Raw genomic sequence first — 27,335 nt, forward strand, 5'->3', positions numbered from 1 at the left:
TTAGGAAATAGAATATGAAATAGTGCAAATTTGTGCATGTTTGGAATGAAATTTAGAACAAATGACGTAATGGTCAGATCATTTATAAATAACCGACCTGCAGTCATACTGTACATGGCGAGCAATACTGATCTTACTGCTCCTCCCACAAACTCCAAGATTGTTGCACCCCTCCTCATCCTCTCTCTCTCCCCCCCATTGTCCTCTCACCCTCCCACCCCCCTTGTCCTTTCACCCCCCTTGTCATCTCACCCCTCCTTTCATCCTCTCTCCCCCTCCCTTTATCCTCTGTTACCCCCATCCCTTCATCCTCTTACCCCCCATCCCTTCATCCTCTCACCTCCCCCCCCTGTCATCAGTACAGTAGCTTTCAAATTTACACTTCAAAATCCAGCTTTAAATTGCATATTGAATCATGCCATTAAATAAGTAACCTGCTCTGCCTTCTTGGGGATGATCTGTAAGAGAGTGCTGCAGAGATTGCAATGCTGCTGTGATGAGAGCTGAGGTATGGAGCCTTTCTGAGAATTTACAATGCTGGTTATTTTTAATAGATCTTGAAAATGGGAAGACTGTTAGTATAGTAAAAGAAAAGTAAGGGTGAGTGCGCAATTAAACAATGTTGTCAGTACTGTATGTATTGTCTATCACACACACACACACACACACACACACACACACACACACACACACACACACACACACACACACACACACACACACACACACACACACACACACACTGAGACATACACACACACACACACACATTGAGACATACACACACTGACATACACACACACACACACACACACACACACACACACACACACACACACACACACACACACACACACACACACACACACACACACACACACACACACTGAGACATACACACACACACACATTGAGACATACACACACTGACATTCACACACACACACACACACACACACACACACACACACACACACACACACACACACACACACACACGCACGCACGACACAGGCAGAAAGACAGACACAGGCAGAAAGACAGACACACACTGAGACACACACAGATACACACACACATACACTCACACACTGAGACACTCACACATACACTCACACACTGAGACACACACACATACACTCACACTGAGATAATCTCTCACACACACACTTACACACACACTTACACACACACACTTACACACACACACACACACACACACACACACACACACACACACACACACACACACACACACACACACACACACACACACACACACACACACACACACACACACACACACACATACACACACACACACACATATATACAGACAGGACACACACACACACACACACACTGAAACACCCAGACACAGCCTCACCTCTCTGCTGGATGCTTTTCCTCCGCTCTTTGGCCCTACCTCCCAGGCTCCTGCCACCTCCTGATTGGTTGCTGCTGTGTAATTCAGCCAATCAGAAGCTGGCCAGCCCCCTAGCAGCAGCAGCCCTGCTCTATCCCATGTCCGGTATTATCTCTCATATTTTACCGGACAGGTTAACCAAATAAAAGCCTGTCCGGTTTAATACCGGACACCTGGCAACCCTTGGTAGAATTGTTGCTGTAAATAAAATTGAAGTGGAAAAAAAAAAAGTGAAGCCTTCCTATACAAAATGTAATTTATCCTATGACCATATGTGTTCATGTAAACTCTTTCTTACTCCTATTGATCTCTTCACAAATTATGAGCAGGTGCAGGAAAGGTAAAAAGGTGGAAAAATAGTTTGATGCACAGATTAATTTAAAAATTACATTGGGCTTGTTCTCTGACATTATTATCTGGTACAGGTCTATAAAGAATGCAGTGTTCCTTTAAAAAGGCAAGATTGAATTTTTGAAGTGATTTGATGATGTTTTGAATGGTGATACTTCCACTGCAACTTTTCATTCAACAATTGACTTCTAACATGTTAGTTAAATGAGAGATACATGTGTAGCCATGTGTAAATTGGTGTACAGATCTCTCTCATGCTGGCAGTAATCCTGGTAAGAAGGCAGGGTTGCCAGTAACTATCATGGAGGTTTGCCCTCAAACCCTGTTGAAGTGTCATATGTAGCAAAGGAAGTGACAGCAAGCTTTGTGTCCACTGTTAGTGACACAGAGGTGGATCTTTCTGGAGTCTATATATTACACAGCCCTGCCTAAAGTTAGTCAGTCGGTTTAAGTGTCCAAGTAGTTCAAGTTGTGTGATGTTCAAGGTTAAGCTCTGCTGGTCAGAGTGGCAAATGACAAGCTGAATACACACTGTGTCCAGGGACCTGGCACAGCTTGTGATCTCCCTTAGGGGAGAGGTGGAAGAGCAACTCAATTAAGAGAGAGGAGGAACCTTCTGCATGGAGTACCTTCACGGAATGTGCGGCTAGTGTCGGCCGCTATGATGGGCAGTCTGCCAAGTAACGTGCAATTAAAGATGCCCTGGTTCAAGAGATCCTTCCTGTGTGAGTCTGGAGTTATTCCGCAGGAAGATGCACCAAGGAGTTCCCCGTCAGACACTCCTCCCTGCAGCCGTAGGGATCCTGATGGGGTGGAGGCGCTGTACCAAATGTGAGTAGGACTCTGAACACTACATCAGATGCCTGTCATGGTGATATTCTCCATTACCAACCCGCGGGACACTGTTGCCAGCAGGTGCACCACAACACACATACATGTAAATGGGAGCAGATTACACCCACAGGGGCTAATATGAGATTGGGTGGGGGTCTGACCGTTACACATGTAGTATTTAAAAGCAGCATCTCTAGTGACATACAGCTAAATGCCTTTCTGATCACTGATCATTCTCATTTGCATGTAATTTCCCAGAATCCCTTGCTGCAGTGGAAGCACTAAGAGATAAAGGTGAAAAGCAGGCTTGCAGACCTGTCTGAGACGTGAATATTCTTACAAGTGATATTTTGTTTTGCTGATAGGAAGGAAAAACATTGTAAGAATAGACATAAAAATTGAGAAATAAAAGGCCTGATATTTTCTTTTGTCAGACAGTGGCTTGTATCATAAATAGCATTAAAAAGGAAAACATTCACTATTAAATGTCCAGCCAGAACTGTTATATTTCTTGGAAACTTGCCTTGGATTTTGATGTTTGTTTCATGTGACTGTTCCTTAAAAAATGAATCATCCATTCATTTTATATTTCATCATAGTTTAAAAAAACAAAGAAAATACATTTCAGAACCCTATATTGGAGTTGCTGCTTTATAATAAATGCACATTTTATTTAAAAAAAAAAGTATAATGTACCAAAATATTTGTACACATTTTCTTTAATGCCACTTGACCCTGTTATGTGCCATACAGTAGACTGCGTTGCATGCCCTTGCATTGACAAAGCCTGTTCAATGTTTAGATTTCAGGTGTCCCCTAGTGGACAACAAATGTTGCAGCATGCTTATGATTACTGAATATATGTGTAAGCTGTTTTAATTATTAAACCTAGTAACAATTGTATGTCATAGTTTAAAACTGAAAATGATTGCAGTAAAATTGATCAATAAAATAGGTTGGTAAAATGTACACAGCAAGAACTCCCTACGCGCAATGGAATATAATAAAGTACAAGTGAAATACACTGTGTAGTGTCAGAATAAATGTCCACTCACTTGGAGGAAATATTGGGAAATATAATCAGGTTGGATCTGATTTGCAGGATGGTATAATAGATCAGGAACTCCCCAGGGTCATGAAACAGAAAAGAGATATATAGTACAGAACAGTTTATAAAAATTCACACAGAATGAGCAGTGAGCCCATACAAACTCACATGCTCCACTGAATAAAAAGGCGTTTTTGACCACTCTGTGTCCACGGTGTCGGCGCTCTGCTCACTCCCTGTAATCAGATACCTCCCTGAATCAACATCCTTTCCATGTTTAGTTATTTGGTACAGCCCTGTATAACTTTCCTCTCTAAAACATGGACAACCTTTCCTTAAAAATATCTTTGTATCTGCCATTAGTCTCCATGGATAATGTACTTTTAACTGTTCTTAACAGGGCCAGGTATTAGGTGCCCCAGGTGAACCTTCAGCCTTGTGTCCCTCCCCCACAATTAACTTTCATGATTATGAATGTACATTCTCATTGTACTGGAGAGGGGTGTTATAGTTATGTGCCTGTGGGTTATAGTTATGTGGCTGGGGGGGGGGGGGTGGTTAAGTACAGGAGTGGGAGGAGAAAAGGGTATGGGCCAGGTGGTAAAGATATGGCCTGTGGGGCAAGGAGAGCCACAACAGAGCTGCTGTCTATTTCACTATACTCTATCCTATTTATTGTGTTCAATTTTAAAGTGTATTGTAAATCAGTTGTTCATATGAGCACAACACTGATTAAACACCCCAGTGTCCAATTATCCAAGTAAATGAATTACGGGAGTCCATTCCCCTTTTAAATACAGCAGTTGTTTCGTAGACTTTCCAATCCTTGACAAAGTGACCATGAGTTGCGAAAAGCGTAGGATCTAAGTTTGTCCGGTGTAAGAACCCGTAGTCACATATGAAGCGGTCGCAACAGCACCACTTATACTACTAGAAGTCAGGAGACACGCAGTCCTCTATAGGCCCGCAGAGGACCTGCATCTCAAGCAGATAAGCTATAGTTCTATTATAACCTATAGCATTTTTTACTATTTTTTATGTTTTTATGACGTCAAATAAACTGTAATACCTTTAGTCCAATTTAAGTGTGTATTTTTGTTTCCACTTCTTCGCTAGAGCCATGATTACACAAATCAGGAAATAGAGGACTTCCTTCTTAGAAGTGGCATCAACTTAACAACTAGGATGCATTTGCATCAACTATTACTTTTGTATCTGTTTTTATGGACACATGGACTTTTTATGATATTATTTCATATATGTGTAATGGTGTTTCCCCCACCTTCTGGGAGATTCCACTGTTACCAGGTGTGTAGTGCTGGGTACCTGCTGGTTCACAGAAGCTCTGAGGTTCCGCCGATGGTATTGGTGAAGAAGCAGGCTTTTGGGGTGATAGCTGGTTCTTTTTCACTCTTGGTTCAGCGCCTCCATCTCTTGCAGGCTCCAGGAGTGCTGCAGGCAATCCCTGAAGGAGAACCCTCTTATACTCCCACTGATAGATTGCAGACTCAGGCAGGAGTATATTTTATAACACAGGAACAGCTTTATTTGTCACTCAATCAGCGTACACTGTATACACTGCATACACTTGGTTCTAGCCTTGTGATGGTCCCTGGACTCAACCCCCAGGCATGGGCCTCAAAGGTCAGTCCTTGCTCTTCACCTACTCCCTGATAGTCCTCACTCCCACTCCCGTAAGTGAGGGGATAGAAGGTGGCCAGAGCCCTATGCACACTCTTCGCGCCAAGCCCTGCACAATTTTGCAAGGAAAATCTTGCAACTTTTGAAACTTTTCCACGCGGTCCTCCTGTTTTTGGTGGGAAACTGCTCTCTTCATGCTGCAGATGGTCTGAGGCAGGAAAGATACCCCTGGTTAGGCACCCCCCCCCCCTCCAGTACACTGCACACGTTGACAGTTCAATCTGAGTACACTGCAGCTCCCTGTGCTAATAATAATTGTGATACGTCTTCAAACAGAGGTTCTGGCGATCCTGACTTTCAAGACTCCCCTCCCTCGAACATGACTCATCAATACCTTAACGCCACCCCTTCTGGCCCTGCCACTGTACTCCCTTTCCAAAGGATTCTGGGGCCCAGGCAAGCAACACACCACTTCCAGGCGTCCTAAACATCAGTCCTCAGTGACACAAACTTGAACAATAGCAGGTTGCTTCAGCACAGTTTACCTCATTAGGTACAGCGCAGGCTGCAGATCCCTGGTGGGGAAAGTGGTCCCTTGCTATGCTAAACAAGATTCCCCATAACACTACAACTGGCCCCCCATCCTTCTTTAGTACTCAGCTTGAAAGCGTACCTTTCGCTGTAAAAGCCTGTCATGATGATCTCAGCAGCGCCTCCAAATGTAACAGTGTTTCCCCCACCCTCTGGGAGATTCCCGTTACCAGGTGTGTAGTGCTGGGTACCTGCTGGTTCACAGAAGCTCTGAGGTTCAGCAAATGGTATTAGGGAAGACAGGACAGGTTTTTGGGGTGATAGCTGGTCCTTTCTCACTCTTGGTTCAACGCCTTCATCTCTTGCAGGCTCCAGGAGTGCTGGAGGCAATCCCTGCAGGAGAACCCTGATAGATTGCAGACTCAGACAGGAGTATATTTTATAACACAGGAACAGCTTTATTTGTCCAACAGCAATAATCAGCATACACTGCATACAATTGGTTCCAGCCTTGTGATGGTCCCTGTACTCACCCCCCAGGCATGGGCCCCAAAGTTCGGTCCTTGCTCTTCTCCTACTCCCTGATGGAGCATGAGGTATAGTCCTCACTCCCACTCCCCTAAGGGAGGGGATCGAAGGTGGCCAGAGCCCTGCCCACACTCTTCTGTGGGACTGTCAGGGGAGAGACAACACTGGCAAAATTTAGGAAGTGCAGCCTCTTAAGTACCCTTGGGGAGGGTCCAAGCCCAGGATTGGCAGAACACAGGCCTTGTCCTGCCCCCTGTCACTCAAGGGAGCAGCTCACTGCAGGGGAAAACCCAGATTAGGCCTAACACTGCCTGCACTGCTACAAGAATTTACATGTTCGGCAGTGTAGAATAGTAGCCAAAACCAGACATGGCTATATATATATTTTTTTTTATTTCAATTTTTTTCCAGCAGGGATATATTTAATTTTGTGGACTATTTACATATACTCTTGACACTTTGCTATACACTTATATTGGTGTATGTGCAGTTTTACTCTATTTTTCTTTTGTATTTTTATATTCACTTTCTGTATTTTGTGTATGTTGCTCTGATACATGCACCATTATGTGTAGAGGGTGTTAGCTACATACCACTGTAATGTTGTACCATCACGTTTTAAGTTATGGTGGGTGAAAAAGGCAACAAGAAATCTCCACCGTATTGCATATAGCAAATAAAAAGATCAATTGTGAGCACATTCACATGTCTTAGGCAGGTCTGCAACACTGCCTTTCACCATTATCCCCAGCATACAGTGCTTCCACTGCAGCAAGGGATTCTGGGAAATTACATGCAAATGAGCACACCATGTCACCTTTTGTCTGAAAAACCATTATTACATGGAGCCCATATAAGCTAATGCTCGCTGTTGACACAGCTTTAAAGCACAGCATGGGAATCAGATGCAAAGCCAGCGAAACAATTCACAGACATGTTTCAACCTTAATGGGTATCATCAGTGTGAAGTTGGTTGTACTGCTGGCTTTGCATTTTCAAGACTGTAGGGTTTACCATCACATTTTAAGTTATGGTGGGTGAAAAAGGCAACAAGAAACCTCCACCGTTTTGCATATAGCAAATAAAAAGATCACTTGTGAGCACATTCACATGTCCTAGGCAGATCTGCAACCCGGTCTTTCACCATTATCCCCAGCATACAGTGTATCCAGTGCTGTTTATATATAATAAACAGTGGACACAAAATTTAGGAATATATATTTAACGCTTCTATCGAATTATACTACACAGCTGTTTGTCCTTGATTGCTTGCCAGCCTGGGGCCTGAAGATATTTCTGAGGTTTGACAAGTTTGGTGACACTCTTTAACATGGCTGGATGGTATCGATCTGCTTTCCCAATGTGGATAGCAGGAGGTAGTGATGAGTAGTGATGGGCGAACCAGTCCAAATCCATTCCCCGGAATTCCGCAGATTGGTTTGACCAAATCCATCCATCCCCCACACCCCAAAATCCGTTTGCGGATTGGGTACTAAAAAACACTGTGCAGATTCATTTGAATCCACCATTAGATACAATCCAGGTGGATTTGTAAAACTTCAAACTCCAATTCCATATTGAATCCGAAATCCGCATAGCATATTGTTAAAAAATTCTCTCTTTCCCTCCTCAGATTTAATCTGAGTGTGGAATAATAACAATCCATGTGGGTTGTCTGTGATAGCAGAAAAAATCAGAAGTATTTGAGACTGACCCGTGGATCAAAGGAACCGGCTGATCGAGGCGGCTCCAGATCCATCATTTTTTTTGGCTCATCTCTAGTCACGAGCCACACCTGTGCCGTTGGGCTTTGAATTGGGTATGGGCAAGGTATCAGAGGAATCGTTACGCAATGTGATCAGAAATGTTATTTGTGCTGACATTTATAGATATGTAGTATACTAGATTGTTCATAATTATTCAAACAAAAAAATAATTAGAAAAACATCTTCATTTTAGAAGCAGACAGATTTTTAATGAATGAAACGTTTTTTTTGGAAAAATCTAATACTTATGGAAAAATTTTACAAAAATTGATTTAATGTAACATTAAAATGGCAAGCATTATAAACAAAAAAAAATCACAAAAATCTTGAAAGACAAATCGTTTTTCAAAGATGTGAACAATATATTTTGTGGTACTGTAATAGCGTATATATTAAAAAACAAAGCACATTATATAAAATTACAGTTTTTCATTGGCGCACGAATAGGGCCTGATTCATCATTTCAAATACCAACTTGATAGTGAAGTAAATCTAACATATTTAAGATACTGTATTAGAGTAAAGGTCATCTAATTTTCCAAATGGCTTTTTCCACGTAAATAGTGCAAATGAATTTTTCCAGTTACCTGCACATACTGCCCCCACATGAACCTAGTTAACCAACTACCACGAAGAAAAAAACTCTGTTTATTTACAGTTGTGATGCCCTAACATGTTTTACCCTGTGCAACAAGAAATCCTACCAAAGGCAATGACCATATTAGACTCTACAAATAAACTCACATTTACCAGAAAATATGTGACATTATTACAGATAGCAGATAATCATATCAATATAAATAAAAAATATGCCAACAAAATGCCAGGGATAAAATTTAGACATTTTTAAATGTCTGTCTTTTGAGAATCATTTTACATGTGACAAGGTTTAAAAGACCTGAGTGGGTAAGTTTATTTACATACATTATAAGAGCCAAGTATTCTAAGGCATAATATCTTTGACAGTAGAAAGTAGAGCTAGCGTAGGGGCTTATTCTATATGCACTGAAGCCGTTTTCGACCAAAATTCCTCATTAAAAAGTCAATGAACAATTTCAGCCATGAATGGTCCATTCAACCGCTTCGGCCCATATAGCATTAGCTCCTTAATAAGATGCACTTCAGGACTCTATGGAGAATGAAAAGCAGTATACAAGATAAAACAAATGAGAATTAATTTACATTCTTAGGGCATCCTGTATCACATTAATTCTGTCTTGTAGCTGAATAAAAAAAGGTTATATTATGTGAAAGCGAACAATTGTCATAAAAAAGGCAGGTAACAAATAATATGCATGTATTTAGCATTGGCAAAGGATGGTTTTAAGAGCATTGGTTTCTTTTTCTTCTATAGAAGCCTTTAATATCTCTCAATTCTGCCATTTCTTGGAGTCCCAGGCCAAAAACCAACCAGTGAAAGTTGCAGGCTCATGTCCTTGTTTCACTGTGCCAATGGGAATGCCTTTATCTCTTCCTGAAGGGTCAGTCTCGATATACTGTTTGGCTGAAAGTAAACAACCACGCAAAATTACTTTTAATATTCCTCCTTGTACTCAATGTAAAAGTAAATCAATGAAACAAAAGAAACCATGCAACACCAAACAAAAAATTGCTAGAAAACTAATGTAAAAAAATGAAAGAGTGGTGTAAGATGTGTGCAGCTGAATTGTCTTATTGTTATAGGTACTTTGAAAATGTCCTTTACAAACAGGAGGATTCATGGAGTTTGATAGCAAATTGCAAAATAAGAATATAAGCTAAATAAAACTTGAACAATCCAAAGTAGGACATTCTGTTCTTGAATTGGATTTTTGTTTCACGCCATACAAAGAAAAAGTAGGTCTGTTGATATTTGTTAAATGTGCACATTTATTTTTGAAATATTTGTTTTACTATACTCTACCCTATTTTGGTTTTTATTCATCAAAATTGAGCCGACAACCAAAGTGAATATGGCTGCTAGGCCCCTCTCACTGTAACTTCACTAGACATCAACGAGCCAGATCAGAAAAGCTACAGATGCCGCCAGACTTACTGTTCTCGGTGCCGTTATTGTCACTGCTCCGTGCGGCTGCACTGTGGCTACAGCTCGAGTGGCCCGAGGATTGTAAGCTGACCCGGAGGGTTAATTATGTGAGGTTTCATGCTTCTGAATGGGACCCTGCAGCGTTAATCCTTTTGGGCCATCTGCTGGGAGAATATCGGTACTAACATTTCAGGTGAGCTGTGCAGCTATCTCTCTGTCTGCAAATATGGCCATATATCCTCCACCTACTGATGTAGAGACCCATTTAAGGTCATCTACATCATCCAGGGGGAAGTACAGTACCGTCCTGCATCTTACCTTCAGTTCTGCAGGGACACGGCTGCGCAGCTCATCTAAAAAGGTGAGTACTGGTATTTTATCCCAGTAGATGGCCCATTCAAGCGAAAGGATTAATGCTGTGGGGGTCCAATTTAAAAGCATGCACCCCCGCAGCGTTAATCTATACGGACCACAAAACTTGCTGTTTTTGACATTTTTTCCTGCGGTCGCAAGAACAGTAAATCTTGCTACATCTGTAGACAGAAGATCTGTTTCGCTGATAAATCTCTTTGAAGTCTTCATGATAAATAGATACTGTATACTGTATGAGGCCTTGCATGGTGCTGCAATCAGAATAGACAGAGGCTGCTATGGAAACACTCTACGCCAGACTTTTGTCCTTTTAAAATAAAAATGAACATTTGATAAAAGCACCTACTGTAGGAAAATAAAAATAAGCCTGTTAATCTAATTTTAAGTGGATAACATTGAGCTCACTTTTAAAATTAGGCATTTTTTTATTTTTAAAAAACCTTACATTTATTCTCCTTATATTTAGAGCACCTTTATGATGAGGTAGATTAACCCTTTACGTTCTCCAAAATGTAGCTACTATGTCATAGGTTCTGGCACCAGGATGTAGTAGCTATGTGAAAAAAAAAATACTCTCAAGGGGAGATCGTGTGGCGTGGGGCGCATGAAGTGCAATGATGGCGGACAGAAGGGTGATGACTACTCCCTTTCCATTCCATCATCAGTGATGGAGAGATCACGTGAACGCAAGTGCCGCGGCACTCTGGCCCCTGCGGCATGCAAAAGGTTAAATTACATCATTGCAAATAGTTGAACTTTAAGCCATTACAACAGAAGCATCAAAATATTTTCCTCTTCGAAAGTGTTTAAGAAACGACTTTTGTTGCAGCCAATTCATACCAAATAAAGAGTAATAGTATTATGTTGCCATAAGCTGCAGTTTGATGGTGTTTGGCGTTTTGTTGTCCCATTGTTTATATTATAAAAACACATTTGGTAAAGGTTATAAATACTCACATTCTTAAGGTTTTAATATTTAACATATTATTCAAAAGACTAATTCTGATTTTTTTCACTTATAAATTAAGTTTGCAAATAAAAATGATAATCAAATCACTGGTAACTAGCTACTTGTATATAAGTAAACTTTGTAGACGTTAAATCTTGACGCTACTTAAAAGCAACTCAATTCCTTTGGTTTCCCAGGCTGAGTGCTCACAACTTGATTATTAGTTAAAATGAAAAAAAGTACTTTAATAGTGTTAGTGACATTTCCATGAACATATTTATACTGAATTACAGAATTTTTAAATACCTTAAAAAAAAAATCACCATTTCATGAAGTTGTTGGGAAATAAAAGTATCTAGGCAAATATTTTTATCTGAACCTATGTGAAACCTATTTGGCAGTAAAGGGATTAAAACAACAGTACATGCATTAATGCTATATCATTAGATTCTACCATTTAATCATTAAAAAATAAGTTAAATATGTCAGAATAACACATTTACATTTGCATGGATTTTAATTTTTACAACATTATTTTCATACCTGATTTCAAAGATTCTTTTTTCTCCACTTCATTTGCCTCTTTTCCAATCCATAGGAATAACTAAAGGTAAAACAAATCAAGTTAAAGCATTGAGCCATTGGGCACTCTTAAGTGTCTCCTGGGTAGTTACTGCTTACTGCAGGGTTTCTAAAGACTCCCCAACAGGTCAGGTTCTCAGGATATCCCGGCTTCAGCACAGGTGGCTCAATCACTGGTGTATATATATATATACCAGCTTAGCCATTACAACCAACCTCACACTGATGATACCCATCAAGGTTGAAACATGTCTGTGAGTGGTTTAATGGCTTTGCATCTCATCCCAGCCTCTGTCTAAAAGCTGTGTTTAAAACAGCATGCATTGGCTTGAGGATTTGCTTGTGTAATACGAGCTTGAGACAAAAGGTGGCACTGAGTGCTCATTTGCATGTCATTTCCCAGAATCCCTTGCTGGGCGATAATGGGGAAAGACAGGGTTGCAGACCTGTCTAAGACATGCAAATGAACATACAGTAATATTTACAGTTGCTTTATGCTTTACTGTGGAGGGTTTTTGTCACTTTTTGTACCCACCATAACCTTAATAATTGTGGTGATATATATATATATACATATACATATACATATACATATACATATACATATATATATATATATATATATATATATATATATATACATATATATATATATATATATATATATATATATATATATATATATATATATATCACTCTAAAAGTGAATAATGAATTAAACAAAGTGAATGTATGAATATATTTGTATGTAAAGAAAAATTATCTATATAAATAATGAAAAAAGTAAAGGAAAGTGACTGAGAATAAAGACAAATATAACAAGGGGAAAAAAAACAACAATACAGAAAACCCATACATAAAATACAAGGAAAAGGTACTTAAGCCCATAAAATACATAGGTTCAGAGTTTTTCTTTTGTTATGCTACATGCCGGCATTTTTTTCTCTTACCTTCTCCTCATCTCTGGTGGCATCTTCTTATGATGACATGTCCCCATAACGGAGATGAGGAGCAGGAGAAGGTAAGAGGCCGGGTACCAACAAGCCACACCTCCGAGAAATCCCAATGTGCGCTGCTGCTGTGTGCCGCACGATCAGGTCCACAAGGGAGATATCAGCGAAACTATGCTTTCACAACGTATTTTGCAGTGAAATACCACTTTATTAGGGGGATGAGGGATAGCTAGCCCCAACTGATGATGGGATAAGGGACAGCTAGAGCCAATTGAGGTTATGTACCCATAACTGTTATCCATAATTGATACTAATTGACAAATAAAATATACGACGACAAATTGATAAAGAAAATTACAACATTTAATTTTACTGTGTTATTGTATATTTTACAGCATTATTATATATTTATATTGAGTAGATATTGTAAACTCAATTGGGTCTTGCTAGCCTCGATCCCAATGAAGGGGTATTTTACAGCAAAGTTTGTCTGGAAAGGATTGTTCACTATTATCTCCCTTGTGTACTTGATTGTGTGACAGACGGCAATGGCTGCACAGTGGTTTTAATATAAGGCGTGGCTTGGTGATGTAGGTGCGCCACACCGAAAACTTCTGGAAACTTTGCAGCATGCATTGGCATCCTCGGGCTACGGCACCGGTGTTGGCTGCTGCACGGGCGCCTGGTGTCCCGGTGGTGGGTGCACAGCTTTAAACCGCGATCTGCAGTCTGTAGGGAGCAATGGGAGGCGTGGCCAAAAGGCTAAATGCTACATTGCCATTGGTCTACACTAACTACGCTGCCATTGCTCCAAATTATCTGGCCTGCTATTGGCTCCCAGCACACCACGTGACCGCGTCGCCACATGGGAAGACAAATTTATTGTCTCCCCTGCTGGCTGACACGCCACCGCACTTTGTGAGTCAACACGCGAGAACACACTGGGGCCTGTCTGATTGAGGTTAGTGTCTGGTGTGCGTCACGCACACCGCTGCGCGCGCCTCGGTCACCACCGGGGACTTAGCCTCAGAGTGGATACTGGATTGCTGCTCTAGCTGTCCTCATGGTTCTATGTCTGTACAACCCTAATTGCAGGGCTTTCTCAATGCGAGTGCAATACTTACCTGTTATTAATTGCTTCTTTTTTTATGTACTTTGAAAAGTTAGAGTGAGGAGTAAATCCTACTAGAACTACTTATTTTTTTCTAACCTGTTCTGTTTTTTGTTGCTTTCATTATTCCACAGAAAAAGTCCCAGTCTCTAAAGCAATGTAGACCAAAATGAAATCATAGAGTTGCATATTTCATTGCCCACTTAAATAAAAATAGCTGAGCTTATCATGGATTGTTAGAAGTAACTTTAATGAGAGCATTAAACCTTTAGGGGCCACTCACTAAACTTCGATAAATTCATTGCATTATCGATTGGGTTGGCATGTTCCTACCGAACGCTAGGAAATTTGTGAAATTTGTGTAAAAACAGTATTCACTAAGAAAAACCAAAATTAGTCTTCACACACATTGCTCTTCCCCACGCTCACGAGCGCGCTCAGTATGGACGCTACAATTCATTTACATTCTTTTGATCGCGCAGCTCACAATCAGCATGGATGCGGCCTTAGTGTTTGTCCATTTAATTATGTCATGTTATTTTGTTTCCTGATCAAATGAACTCCCCAGAAGTCTAGAAAGCACAGGCTAACATAAGATAGAAACACCATATACTGTATGCCAGTAGTTGTAAACACTGTGGTTAGTGTAAACTATGGCTTATATATTCTAAGCTGTGAATGGGCCAAAAGGTGTCATACAGTCTTATAGTACTGCTTAGTAAATATGGCCCTATATATTTGACCATTAAAATGAAAGCATAACTTTAAAAAAAAGAAAGCATCTAAACTTACACAACATTATTGTTACCTTCATTCCAAGAATACAACAATAATGTTATTTTCAGAAATTTACCTGTTCCCAAGTATCCAGCAACATGACATCATCTTCTGCTAAATCGTCTTGTGTAAATTCTCCTGGGACCTCCTCAATCTGTTTGTTTAAAGTGTAACATTTAGTCAATAGGTAAGAAACATTTCCAAAAAAAAAATGATATTCTGCCCGTATGCAATAGTATGAATGGACTGTTCAACTCTTCATGTTACCATGAAACATTTTTAGCAATTCCAAAAAGAAAATATGTCATGCACAATGTTCACACCAATTAAATGCTTTAGAAAACACGTCCACATATACATAGCTAATTATACTGACAATTGTGATATGGATGATGTACTGTAGCATGAACATTATTAACAAGTGCATAGACCAGTGGTGGGCAACAGGCGGCCCACAGAGGCTTTCCGTGGCCCCCGATCTCCTCTTTGCCGGTCCCTTCTACCCTTCCTTCTTTCATCCTGTCGAGGCAGGAGGCTGCAGGCAGCGGGGGCGGGCTACAGACAGAGACAAAACAAGCATGCAAACCAAACAGAGGGTTGAACCAACTTTAGGATGTTGTTATGCAAGGCAAGAGTAGCTCTACTCACCAAAGGCCCATTTTAGTAGAAAAAATAAAACCCCCATATATTATAAAGGCACCTTAACAACTGCATGTCCATCATGTCTTCTACAGCTTTGAATTATCCATGCAGAAAACCTTGGTAAGGAAAGTACATCACGCCCTCACTACTCCCAGGGTTGCCACCTTCGACTGACGGTCAACCCGGAGATTTTTTTTTTAAAATGGCACTGTGTTGCCATGACAACGGGATGCTATGTAACGACACGCGGCGTCAAGTCGCCATGACAACGTGGCACCGCATGACGTCGTGACATCATGTGGCATCTCATTGTCTTGGCAACGAGCATCACGTGATGCTGTTACGTCACGTGACGTTCCCGTTGGCATGGCAACGCAGCGCATTTCACGCCGCGGAGCCATATTGAGAGTAGTTGCAGGGGGAGATGGCGGGAGACTGCTATTGCTGGCACTATTGCTGCGTTAATGGTATATGGAATTATACCTTACATCATTTCTATTATTTATAACTAACGCTGATGACAATTGTTGCAAACAGTCGTCACTGATCAATATTAATGTATTACAATGTTTACCTCAGTTAACTTTACTTGAGTTAATTTAACAAAGACAAGGTTACCTCATTGCTATCAAAAGGGAGGAACTGAAGCAGCTTTACTGTAAAGAGAGAGAGGGGGGGAAGAGAGAGAGACGGGGGAGAAGAGAGAGAGAGGGGGAGGAGAAGAGAGAGAGGGGGAGGAGAAGAGAGAGGGGGAGAGAAGGGAGAGGGGGGAGAAGGGAGAGGGGGGGGAGAAGGGAGAGGGGGGGGAGAAGGGAGAGGGGGGAGAAGGGAGAGGGGGGGAGAAGGGAGAGGGGGGGGGGGAGAAGGGAGAGGGGGGGGGAGAAGGGAGAGGGGGGGGGGGGAGAATGGAGAGGGGGGGGGGAGAAGGGAGAGGGGGGGGGGAGAAGGGAGAGGGGGGGGAGAAGGGAGAGGGGGGGGGGAGAAGGGAGAGGGGGGGGGAGAAGGGAGAGGGGGGGGGAGAAGGGAGAGGGGGGGGGGAGAAGGGAGAGAGGGGGGGGGGAGAAGGGAGAGGGGGGGGAGAGGGGGGGGGAGAAGGGAGAGGGGGGGGAGAAGGGAGAGGGGGGGGGAGAAGGGAGGGGGGGGGGAGAAGGGAGAGGGGGGGGAGAAGGGAGAGGGGGGGGAGAAGGGAGGGGGGGGAGAAGGGAGAGGGGGGGGAGAGGGGAGAGGGGGGGGGGAGGAGGGGAGAGGGGGGGGAGAGGGGAGAGGTGGGGGAGAGGGGAGAGGGGGGGGAGAGGGGAGAGGTGGGGGAGAGGGGAGAGGGGGGGGAGAAGGGAGGGGGGGGGTAGAAGGGATGGGGGGGTAGAAGGGAGAGGGGGGGAGAAGGGAGAGGGGGGGAGAAGGGGGAGGGAGAGGTGGAGAAGGGAGAGAGGAGATAAGATACATGGGGGTGGTGTGTGTTCTCTAGCAGGGTTTCTATGAATGTTACTGTGTTGCTTATGTGCCAATCGATCTTGTCTAATAAAAACTACAACTCCCATGAGCCCCTACCTGTGAGCATGTGCAGTAGAGCAAAAGGCTGTGACCCGGATGTAGTAGGCAGTGAAGTGCACACAGATAGTCCCGTGAGAAATGCAGAGGATCTGTGAGTGATGTAGCAATGAGAACTCACTTTTACTGTGCTGCCCTGTCTGCAACAACCCGCCTACCCGGAGATTTCAGGGACAAACCCGGAGCCCGGAGAAGGGGATGCCAAACCCGGAGTCTCCGGGTGAAACCCGGAGAGGTGGCAACCCCGACTACTCCCCCTACTTTCACATCACCCCTCACTGCCGCCTGCCCCTTCCCCACTCCCCCCACACACAGTTGTGGTTTGGTCTCACAACTCAATCTGATGCCTGTCAGCATCACCCTCTCCCCCCTCCAATCCTCTTACTCTTCAGAATATTGGTGTCAGTGGACCCCAGCTAGCATATATACATACACGTACCTTACCCAAACCCATTGATCCATGGATTCGAGTACGTTACTTGTGTATATGTCTTCAACTTATATGAGTTTCATGATCCAAGCTCTTGACAGTTCATGCCAATAATTGCTTTGGCGTGCCTACTACAATATATATATAAATATATATATATATATATATATATATATATATATATATATTATATATATATATATACACACACACACACACACACACACACACACACACACACACACATACACATACACATACATACATATACGCACACACACACAATTGTTCACCTTGAATTAAAATGTTTGCTTCTTCTATGACAGATGTGTGTTTAATGGCTTGTAATACTCTAGATATTCTTGAATTAAAATGTTTATTGCTATGTAACTGATTGGTGTCTCTTTCTTTGGTTAAATGGATAATTTTCACTTGCTACTGAGGTTAAGGTTGTGTGGCCCTTTTGAGGCATGTGTGGCCCTTCAAGTATATCATATTGTCCATCACGGCATTAGACTATAGCCATAAACCCTCTTGTAGTGGGTGGCAGTCGGGTGTTTGCTCATACTGGATACAAATAAGTTTTACATTATTCCAGTAAAATAATCTAGTAGTAAGGTAAGCTTGTTCAATAACTTTAAAGTGTTTCTTTTGTTCAGTATGATTTTGATTTTCTTTTTTAAATATATATATTCAAATTGTTTTAGGTTCCATTAAAAGAATGATTAATGAGCTATTTAGCTATTGTGGCCTTATAACGTTATAGCTGCTCTTTAAAGACATATACACTCACCACAAACCTTCCTGTCTTATTTGAACAGCCATAGAGCCTTGGTGGGGGATGTTCAAACTGGGTTTCAAGTAAAGTGGACGTCTGGTATGGCTTTTTACCTCCCAGGGAACTCCAGAATGCATCTGTTAAAAAGAAGCCATGTTAATATAAAAGCCTAAAGTACAAAAGTAATTGCAACGCGATTCTGTACTCATTGTTGTTTTCTGTAGCAAATTATCTGTGTACTTCTCATTCTCACCTAAACACTCTAGTCTTTGAATGCACACAACTGAACTATATGAGAAGAAGTGGGTAAGGCGTGGCTCAGTGAATTTTAAGCATGGAAACCTGGTTCAATTGCCGGAGTCAACTCCTTGTGACCTTGGGTAAGTCACTTCATCTGGTTGTAGGTATGGGATGGGTGTCCTCCCTGAGTACCTACATGCGCTGTAGTAATGAGTTTCTAGGTGATTTTAGCGGGTTAGAAAAATTTGAAATATGTAAATTCTGCTTTTTTTTAATTCAGTGACTGTTTTTCCTTTGTTAAACCATTCCCTGTGCCGTTTTATGTTTTTCTTTTTAACCTCTTAAAAATAAATGTACTCCGTCGGTCTCTGTACCCTTACAAATACTCTGTTATCTCTTTGTGTATTGTGCATCAACCATCCATATGCTACTTCAGCTCTTAAATTCTTATTCTGTTCTCTTATTCACTTTTTTCACAGTGTAAAACCATAACTGTTACATCTAATTATACTGCTTATTTGTTTGTTGTACAATGTTCTTGGAATATTTAAACCAAGAGAGGTTAATCCTTTGATTTTGCTTTTAATTTGTTCATCGAAGTGTCAAGACTACCAGATTTGACAATGAAAATGTATTTTGTTTATGTTGATTTAAAACTGTGCAAATTAATGCCTACTGTAAAAACTAGTGAATATTACAAGAAAATCCCCCCATACAAAACGTATTATATATTATATACATTATTATTGTTTTAAAGGAAAGATACAAAAAACAATCTGAACAAATACTCAATCTCTACACATATGCGGTGTGTGTCTTGATATATAGCAAAATAAAATTGTTTCCCCTTCTTCTTCTTGCATCTGTACTATTTTTAAACCATGTTAATCAAATTTCTTATACAGACACCGATTATTTGCAAGAAATGTTTATGCAACTCAGACAAGTCCAGAGAGAGTGTGACGCACAGCCAAAGAGAGTGGGTCCACAATGTAATAAAAAATTGATCTTTTATTCGTCCATATGAAGAATTTCTTCATATGGACGAATAAAAGATCAATTTTTTATTACATTGTGGACCCACTCTCTTTGGCTGTGCGTCACACTCTCTCTGGACTTGTTTGTGGATGTCTCAACAGTGACAGCACGCCTGAGCACGGCCATAGGACGGGCCACTCCTGATATGTGAGTAACAGTCTATATACTAGACGTGGTTCAGCTAGATCCAGGGATCATCCTAATGAGGGGTTTTGTAGTGGGTCCATTCCCGTTAACTTGCCCCTTCAAGGATTATCGTTCCCCATGAAGATGGCAGACCACTGAAGAACTGTGTCAGGTTTATTCTCTAAGCCGCCGTACCAGTGCTGTGGACTTATATAGAAAATGCTTATATGATAGATCCGACACTAGAGCGCTTGCATCACTGAACATTCTCTGTTTATGCAACTCAGACCTGGCAATCCATAGGAGAGGGGACAAATACTGTACCACACTCTAAATCTGACACATTCCATTATAACATATGTCTCCTAACTAGTCCTGATGATTATTTCTCTCTATTTCGCTCACATTGACACTAACAGTACTTAAAGTGGGTACACAGAACAATATATTAGAACTAATAGTGAAAAATATCTTCTTCTAGTGACAATTAAGTGACTAAATGGTAATTTGTGTCTTCTAATACCTGACTCCTGGCCTTCCGGTATCTTTGTAACATTGCATTTGAGGATTTTAGCAAAATATTCTGCTCCTTTTTGCTCCTCGCTACTGGCTCCTTTTCCTATCCACGTAAATCCAGAGTTATTTTTTAGTTTTAGAACATATACATCATTTGAATTCAGGAAAGCTGCATCTGCATCAACCTGAAAACAGCAAAGATACAGTTAGTATTTCCTACTAGGTAACGCGTACTATAGAATAACTGCAGTGACAATGCAATTGTGCAATTGGTGTTATAATTGTGGTGTTTCATCAAGCATCAGAAAATAACACAACAAAAAAAAATATTAGCACACACGTTAACTCAACTATTCTCCTCAAAGACGGCCAGCCACAGAGTAAGTGATACATGTAAGTACAGGCATAACCGCATTAACGTACACAATGGGTCTTGAGCATGTATGTAAAGCGAAAATGTACTTAAAGTGAAGCACTACCTTTTTTCCACTTATCGATGCATGTACTGTACTGCAATCATCATATACGTGCATAAGTGATGTAAATAACGCATTTGTAACAGGCTCTATATTCTCCCCGCTTGCGCACAGCTTCGGTACAGGTAGGGAGCTGGTATTGCTGTTCAGGACGTGCTGACAGGCGCATGCGCGAGCTGCCATTTGCCTATTGGGCGACATGTCCTTACTCGAGAGTGTACTTAAAGTGAGTGTCGTTAAGTCGGGGTATGCCTGTAAAGCACAGTGAGTGGACTGATCAAATTAATAATGCTGTGTTGTTATCAAGTAACCTTGGATTTAACCATTATCTTAATGCTTAATGTGTTGAGTGGAAACAGTTTCATTTCTAAGATATTTTTACCTCCACTATCCGAGTGATAGATGCCAAGTTTCTGCGGATTTGGAAAAGGCGTATAGCATTAGGAAGTGCCTGACCTTCCTTTCTTGATGTTCCATTTTTGTAAATGACGAGGGGTTTCTCTTTGAACAAGCTCAGTAAATGTGCAGGCTCTTTTCCTTGAGAGACTCGAACCTATGAAATATTGTATTCATTGTTCATGTTAAAGAATCAGATCATTTATCGCTAATTCAAATGGCAACTAGAACAAGCAGTCAGATACAGCCAGATACAGCTAAATGCATATTGGAGTTTGCTCACAATTCAACGTACACACATATTAATATAAATGTAATTCAGATCCGACAGCCTAATTGTAAAAAAACTAAAATGCAAACGTAATACAATCTGCTTTGTTGCCACCCCTTACCAAGAACACACTGTAATACTGTATCCAGAGTTATATGATTGTCCCGTGTATTACTACTGTGAAGCGCTATGTACACTAATGGCGCAATATAAATAAAAAAAGGTATGTGGATATGTAGCACACCAAAACAGTGCAAATAAATGCAAAAAATTTGCTAAATGCGTATCTTTCCTGAAGCTATATAAATAAAGACATACAATACAATACTGTAATACTGTCAGGATTCCAAACTTGCAGTAAATCACTGGATCATAAAAATAAAACGAAAGACATTTGTAAAAAGGCAGAACAAATTATTTAACATTTCTCTGAAAAAGAAATTACTGAAGGTTTTCATAATTAAGTATTTGCGTATATATTTCTACATGTTCCTACTTTGCTTTGTTTTTTGAAAAGGACACATTTAAGAAACTAAAGCGATTGTACCTTTTTCTGCATATTATGTCTATAATCTCAGAAAAATAAAATCATTTTATCAAAAAATAAAGTTGGATTAGTGATGAAGCTAGAGAAATCTGAAAAAAAGAATGAATAAGGACAGGGTTGCACGATAGGGGCTTTCAGCAGAAAATGAGATTTAAATATACTGTAGCCGTTTATAATTTTACTTTTAAATGGGGATATGGATGTTAACATTTCAATTACAGTGAAAGTTTTAGCTACATTAACCAAGTTTGTTTTCCCCCCCTAATTTAAATGGAACAAGTTATAAGACATCTTTCTATCAAAGGAAGAGTGTAGAAGATGTATTTACACATAAGGCAGGTTATACTGTTCGTTGGGTGCAACAGAACAGATAATGAATAGGAAAAGCTTAAACTTTTGGAATAAGTGTTATTTCTACATTTATTCAATAGTCGAATTGGTGCCTTTGTGAAAGCAGCTGAGTGACCTACTTTACTACAAAAGGTATTCCAGAGAAACAGTACAAAGGCAGACACTGCAATCTTTCTGCACAAGAACATTCAGATACAACACAGAGAATGCATAAAGGTTTCTTTTAAAGACCTTTGCACCCATGGAAATAAAGTCACATAACCTCTCCACCTTCATTTTTCTACCCTTGAAGCTCTTCAATTCTGAAAACATTTTACTGTAAGGGAACTAGAAGGAATGATAACCTTGCTCCTGCAGTGCCCGGACGCAACTGTAATCACTTAAAAAATATCAAGACTTGTGAAAGCATACTTGTCTGATCTCTTCACTGCAAGAAGCATTGCAACTCATTTTATATTCATACTAAATAAATACTAATGAACAGTGTGTGTGTATATGTATATACATATATATTTACAAAAGGTGTGTGTGGAGGGGGGAGCGTATACCAATGTGTTGGTGGGTGTTAAAATGTAAGGATAAGTCCCAGGTGGTGGCTGCTGCACGCGCGCCTGGTGTCAAGGAGGCGCGTGCACAGCTTAAAATCGTGATCTGTGGTCTGTAGAGAGCGATGGGAAGCACGGAGGGCGTGGCCAAAATGGAGGGGGGGGGGGCACAGCCCAGCAGCTCAAAGCACTGCGCTCCCATTGGTCCAAGCTATCTGACCTCGTATTGGCTCCCAGCGCACCACATGACCGCGTCACTGCACAGGAAAACAATCGTGTTGTCTCCCCTGCTGGCTGACGCACCACCGCACTGCGTGAGCCAACATGCAAGAAGACACTGGGGCCTGCCTGATTGAAATTAGTGACTGGTGTGCGGCACGCATGCCACCGCACGCGCCGCCGTCACCACCGGGGACCTAGCCTAAGCGGTGTTGCATTACTATAAATGTGTGTGGATACTATGTAGTCCCTATTGGTATATAGGGATAGAATTACATTGTACATTTGTAGATATACCTATTGGGAAAGGTGGGGGAAGGGGGGGGATTGGGTACCTCTGCTCAGCTAAATGAATTGGAAACAATGTTGCTGGGGAGAAGGATGCTGCTACCGGTATATAGTAATGAATGGTACACCCAAGAAAAAGAACCCAGCTAATAGAGCACTCAAGGACCTACATTTATATGGGTAAGAGACAGGTGTGTGTGGCATTCATATAGCACAGTATTTATAGACATGGGATCTAGCACTCATGGGAAGAGAGTTCTCTTGTGTAGTGGCTCATGAAACTGCGGTCTCGGTTTAGGCCACCGGTCAGTGTCCTGAATTGTTTAATAAATTTGTATTCATGCAACCGTCTCTCTTTCGGTGTCCAAAGATTACCTTTGACTATGGCCATCTTTAGATCATTCATCTTATGCATTTCGTTAGCTACAGAAAGGTATTGAGTATTTGTTATTGATTATTAAGCTTGGCTAACATGGTACAGATACCTCTACATCAATATATATATATAATACAAAAATCAAAGAATTCTGCAGCACACTCTGGTAGATATAAATCAGGTTTAATACATCAAGCAAGCATAAGGGGTCAGTACAAGAATGTAATATAATTTACGATAAGGTGGGTGAAAAAGGCAACAAAAAACCTCCACCGTTAGCATATAGCCAATAAGAATATAATTTGTGAGCACATTCACATGTCTTAGACAGGTCTGCAACTCGGCCTTTCCCCATTATCACCTAGCATACAGTGCTTCCACTGCAGCAAGGGATTCTGGGAAATGACATGCAAATGGGCACACAATGTGTCACCTTTTGCCTGAAATCCATTTTTACATGGAACCCTTATAACCAAATGCTTTGCTGTTCACACAGCTTTTAAGCACAGCATGGGATTAGATGCAAAGCCAGTCAAACCACTCACAGACAGCTGTTTCAACCTTTTGAGTCTCATCAGTGTGAGGTTGGTTGTACTGGATTTGCAATTTTCTATCTCGACTTCGGCTCTCCTTGGACTACGTGTACTCTGGCATCCCACGATCACGGCTTGGACTTCAACCTTCATCTCTCCGCTCCCTGACTTCGGCAAGGCAATCACTATTCTACTCCTATACCCGGTACCAGCAATTATTGTCTACGTTACTTACATCTGGCCTGGCAACGCTTAATACCACACTCCGGACATGCTCCCTTTGCTGCGGGTGCGTGTATTCCTAGCTCCCCCTTCAGCACAGGGGACGGGTCTGGTCTGCGGGCAGCACCGGCGTAACATTATTTCGAGCCCACAAGACGCAGACCAGACTGAAGTAAGGCAGTTTCTCTCTGATCTGCTTCAGCAAAATCAGGCCATGGCGGATCAAATTGTGGCACTTACACGTCAGGTCGCCGTACTCTCGGCCTGAGTACCAGCCACTTCCTCTCCTGCTGTTAATCCCCAGCCCGCAAGCGCAGCTAGCAGCTCTGACGTAAATATTCTGCCCCCCAAGCCTTACGCAGGCGAACCGCCAGAATGTAGGGGTTTCCTCAATCAGTGTGAGGTGCAGTTTGAAATGGCCCCTTATCTCTTCGATACTGGACGTAAGAAGGTAGCCTACATTTATAATCTCCTAACGAGCAGCGCCCTGGCTTGGGCTTCCCCGGTCTGGGAGCGACGTTCTGACCTTACCCAGGATTACCCGGCCTATAAGGCGGAATTCCAGCAAGTGTTCGATTCTCCCGCATGCCGGGAGATGGCATCTGTTTCTCTCCTACAGATTACCCAAGGGCGATGGACGGTGATGCAGTATGCTGTGGAGTTTCGGATCCTCGCAGCCGAGACTAACTGGGGCAGGAGGCTCTTGCCTCTGTATTCTGGCAATGCTGGCTGATCCCATCAAGGATGAACTCGCTCGTCAACCCAGGCCAGATCAATTGGAGGTTCTCATCGAACTAGCAGGCCGAGTGGATCAACGTATCCAGGTACGCTGCTCCGAGCGTCAGTGCACTCGCTTTCATAATTTTTAACAGCTTAACAATCCGCAGATTGACTGGACTTCCTCTTCCCCCATCACTTGGAATCCGAGGTCAGACGAGGCTTTCCAACTCTTGGCCAATACCTCCGTCCCTGAGATTACCCTTCCCCCTGTCTACCACCAGTTCCGGGACATTTCAATAGGGTCCAGTCAGATCTTTTGCCGCCTCACAGGACCTACGATTGCCCGATCGATCTTGTGCCAGGTTACTGCTTGCCCAAGTCCAAGACCTACCCTTTGTCATTACCAGAGTCACAGGCCATGGATGAATATATCCAGGAGAACCTCAAGAAAGGTTTCATTCACCATTCAAACTCCCCAGCAGGGGCTGGCTTTTTCTTCATGAAAAAGAAAGATGGCTCGTTAAGACCTTGCATTGATTACAGGGGTTTGAACCGCATCACCATTAAGAATCGTTACCCCCTTCCCCTTATTACCGAACTGTTCGATAAATTACAGGGGCTAAGATCTTTTCCAAGTTGGATCTACGTGGGGCCTATAAACTGGTGCGCATCAGACAGGGGGATGAATGGAAGACGGCTTTCAACACAGGTAGCAGCCACTACGAGTACCGTGTAATGCCCTTCGGCCTATGTAATGCTCCAGCAGTCTTCCAGGACTTCATTAACAATGTTTTTCGCAAGGTACTCAACATTTTTGTAATAGTTTACTTGGATGACATACTGATTTTTTTCCAAGGATCTCCAGGATTATATTTGCCACACTTCCTACGTTCTCTCTCATCTCCGTGAACACCATCTGTACGCCAAGCTGCAGAAGTGCACCTTTCATCAGACCTCTACTCAATTCCTGGGCTACATCATTTCTGACAAGGGTTTTATGATGGATTCCGGTAAACTTCAGGCAGTGACTGAATGGCCAAGACCCAATACCCTCAAGGCCATACAACGCTTTTTGGGATTCGCGAATTATTATCGTAAGTTTATACGTAATTTTTCTACCATTGTGGCACCCCTCACAGCTCTTACGAAGAAAGGGGCCGATCCAGCTGCTTGGTTACCCGAGGCTCTGTCCACCTTCAAGGTACTCAAGGAAGCTTTTGTATCCGCTCCTATCCTCCGTCATGCCAACATAGATCTTCCCTTCGTGTTGGAAGTCGACGCCTCCGATTGCGGCCCAGGGGCAGTTCTGTCTCAGAGACCTACGCCCCAAGACATGTTACATCCCTGTGCATACTTCTCCAAGAAGTTCTCATCTGCTGAGAGGAATTATGACGTGGGTTACAGCGAGCTCCTGGCCGTGAAGTTGGCTCTCCAAGAGTGGAGACATCTCTTGGAGGGATCGAAAGAGCCGTTTACTATCCTCATGGATCACAAAAACCTTCTCTACATCGAGAACACCTGACGCCTTGGCCCACGACAGGCTTGTTGGTCTCTTTTTTTTCTCCAGATTCGATTTTCACCTCTCTTATATTCCCGGGACAAAAAACGTAAAGGTGGACGCACTTTCCAGACAACATTCCTCTGAGGAGAGACCAGAGACCATCCTTCCACGGGAGAGGATTCTCGCCACATCTACCATCAAGAACCTTGATAAGATTATGCATTCTCAGAGATGCATTCCTAAGCACTTGGTGGTTCCTGACAACAAACTCTTCGTACCCCCCAAATTTGTTCCTGAAGTCCTGAGTTGGGGCCACTCTTCTAAATCCGCAGGTCATCCAGGTTTTAAAAAGACTATTGACCTTATTCGTCGCAATTTTTGGTGGCCTAAAATGTCCCAAGATATTTTGGGCATTTACCCACGCTTGCCCTACCTGCGCACAGAACAAGACACCCCGTCAAAACCCCAAAGGTTTTCTGTTACCTCTACCAGTCCCCGACCGTCCCATGTCCCATATTTCGATGGATTTCATTGTGGAGTTGCCCAAATCCAGCGGAATTAACACAATCTTGGTGGTCGTGGATAGATTCTCTAAGATGGCCCATTTTATTCAACTGAAAGGACTACCCACCTCTCCCGCCCTTGCTGATATCTTTACGGATCAAATTTTTCGGATT

At 42.0% G+C, this 27,335-nt stretch overlaps 1 protein-coding gene across 1 annotated transcript in view; it reads right to left on the reverse strand.

Annotated features, from left to right (window-relative positions):
* Positions 1–8,312: 8,312 nt before the first annotated feature.
* Positions 8,313–27,335, reverse strand: part of SCIN (scinderin) — a 136,772-nt gene continuing 117,749 nt past the window's right edge. Inside the window, 6 exon segments of the mRNA XM_075587231.1 lie at positions 8,313–9,629; positions 12,016–12,076; positions 14,972–15,049; positions 18,309–18,430; positions 20,221–20,398; positions 21,072–21,242. Of these exon segments, the coding sequence (XP_075443346.1) occupies positions 9,496–9,629; positions 12,016–12,076; positions 14,972–15,049; positions 18,309–18,430; positions 20,221–20,398; positions 21,072–21,242 (744 nt within the window). The 3' untranslated portion in view covers positions 8,313–9,495.

Source organism: Ascaphus truei, chromosome 2, assembly GCF_040206685.1.
Source record: "Ascaphus truei isolate aAscTru1 chromosome 2, aAscTru1.hap1, whole genome shotgun sequence".
NCBI classification, from domain to species: Eukaryota; Metazoa; Chordata; class Amphibia; order Anura; family Ascaphidae; genus Ascaphus; species Ascaphus truei.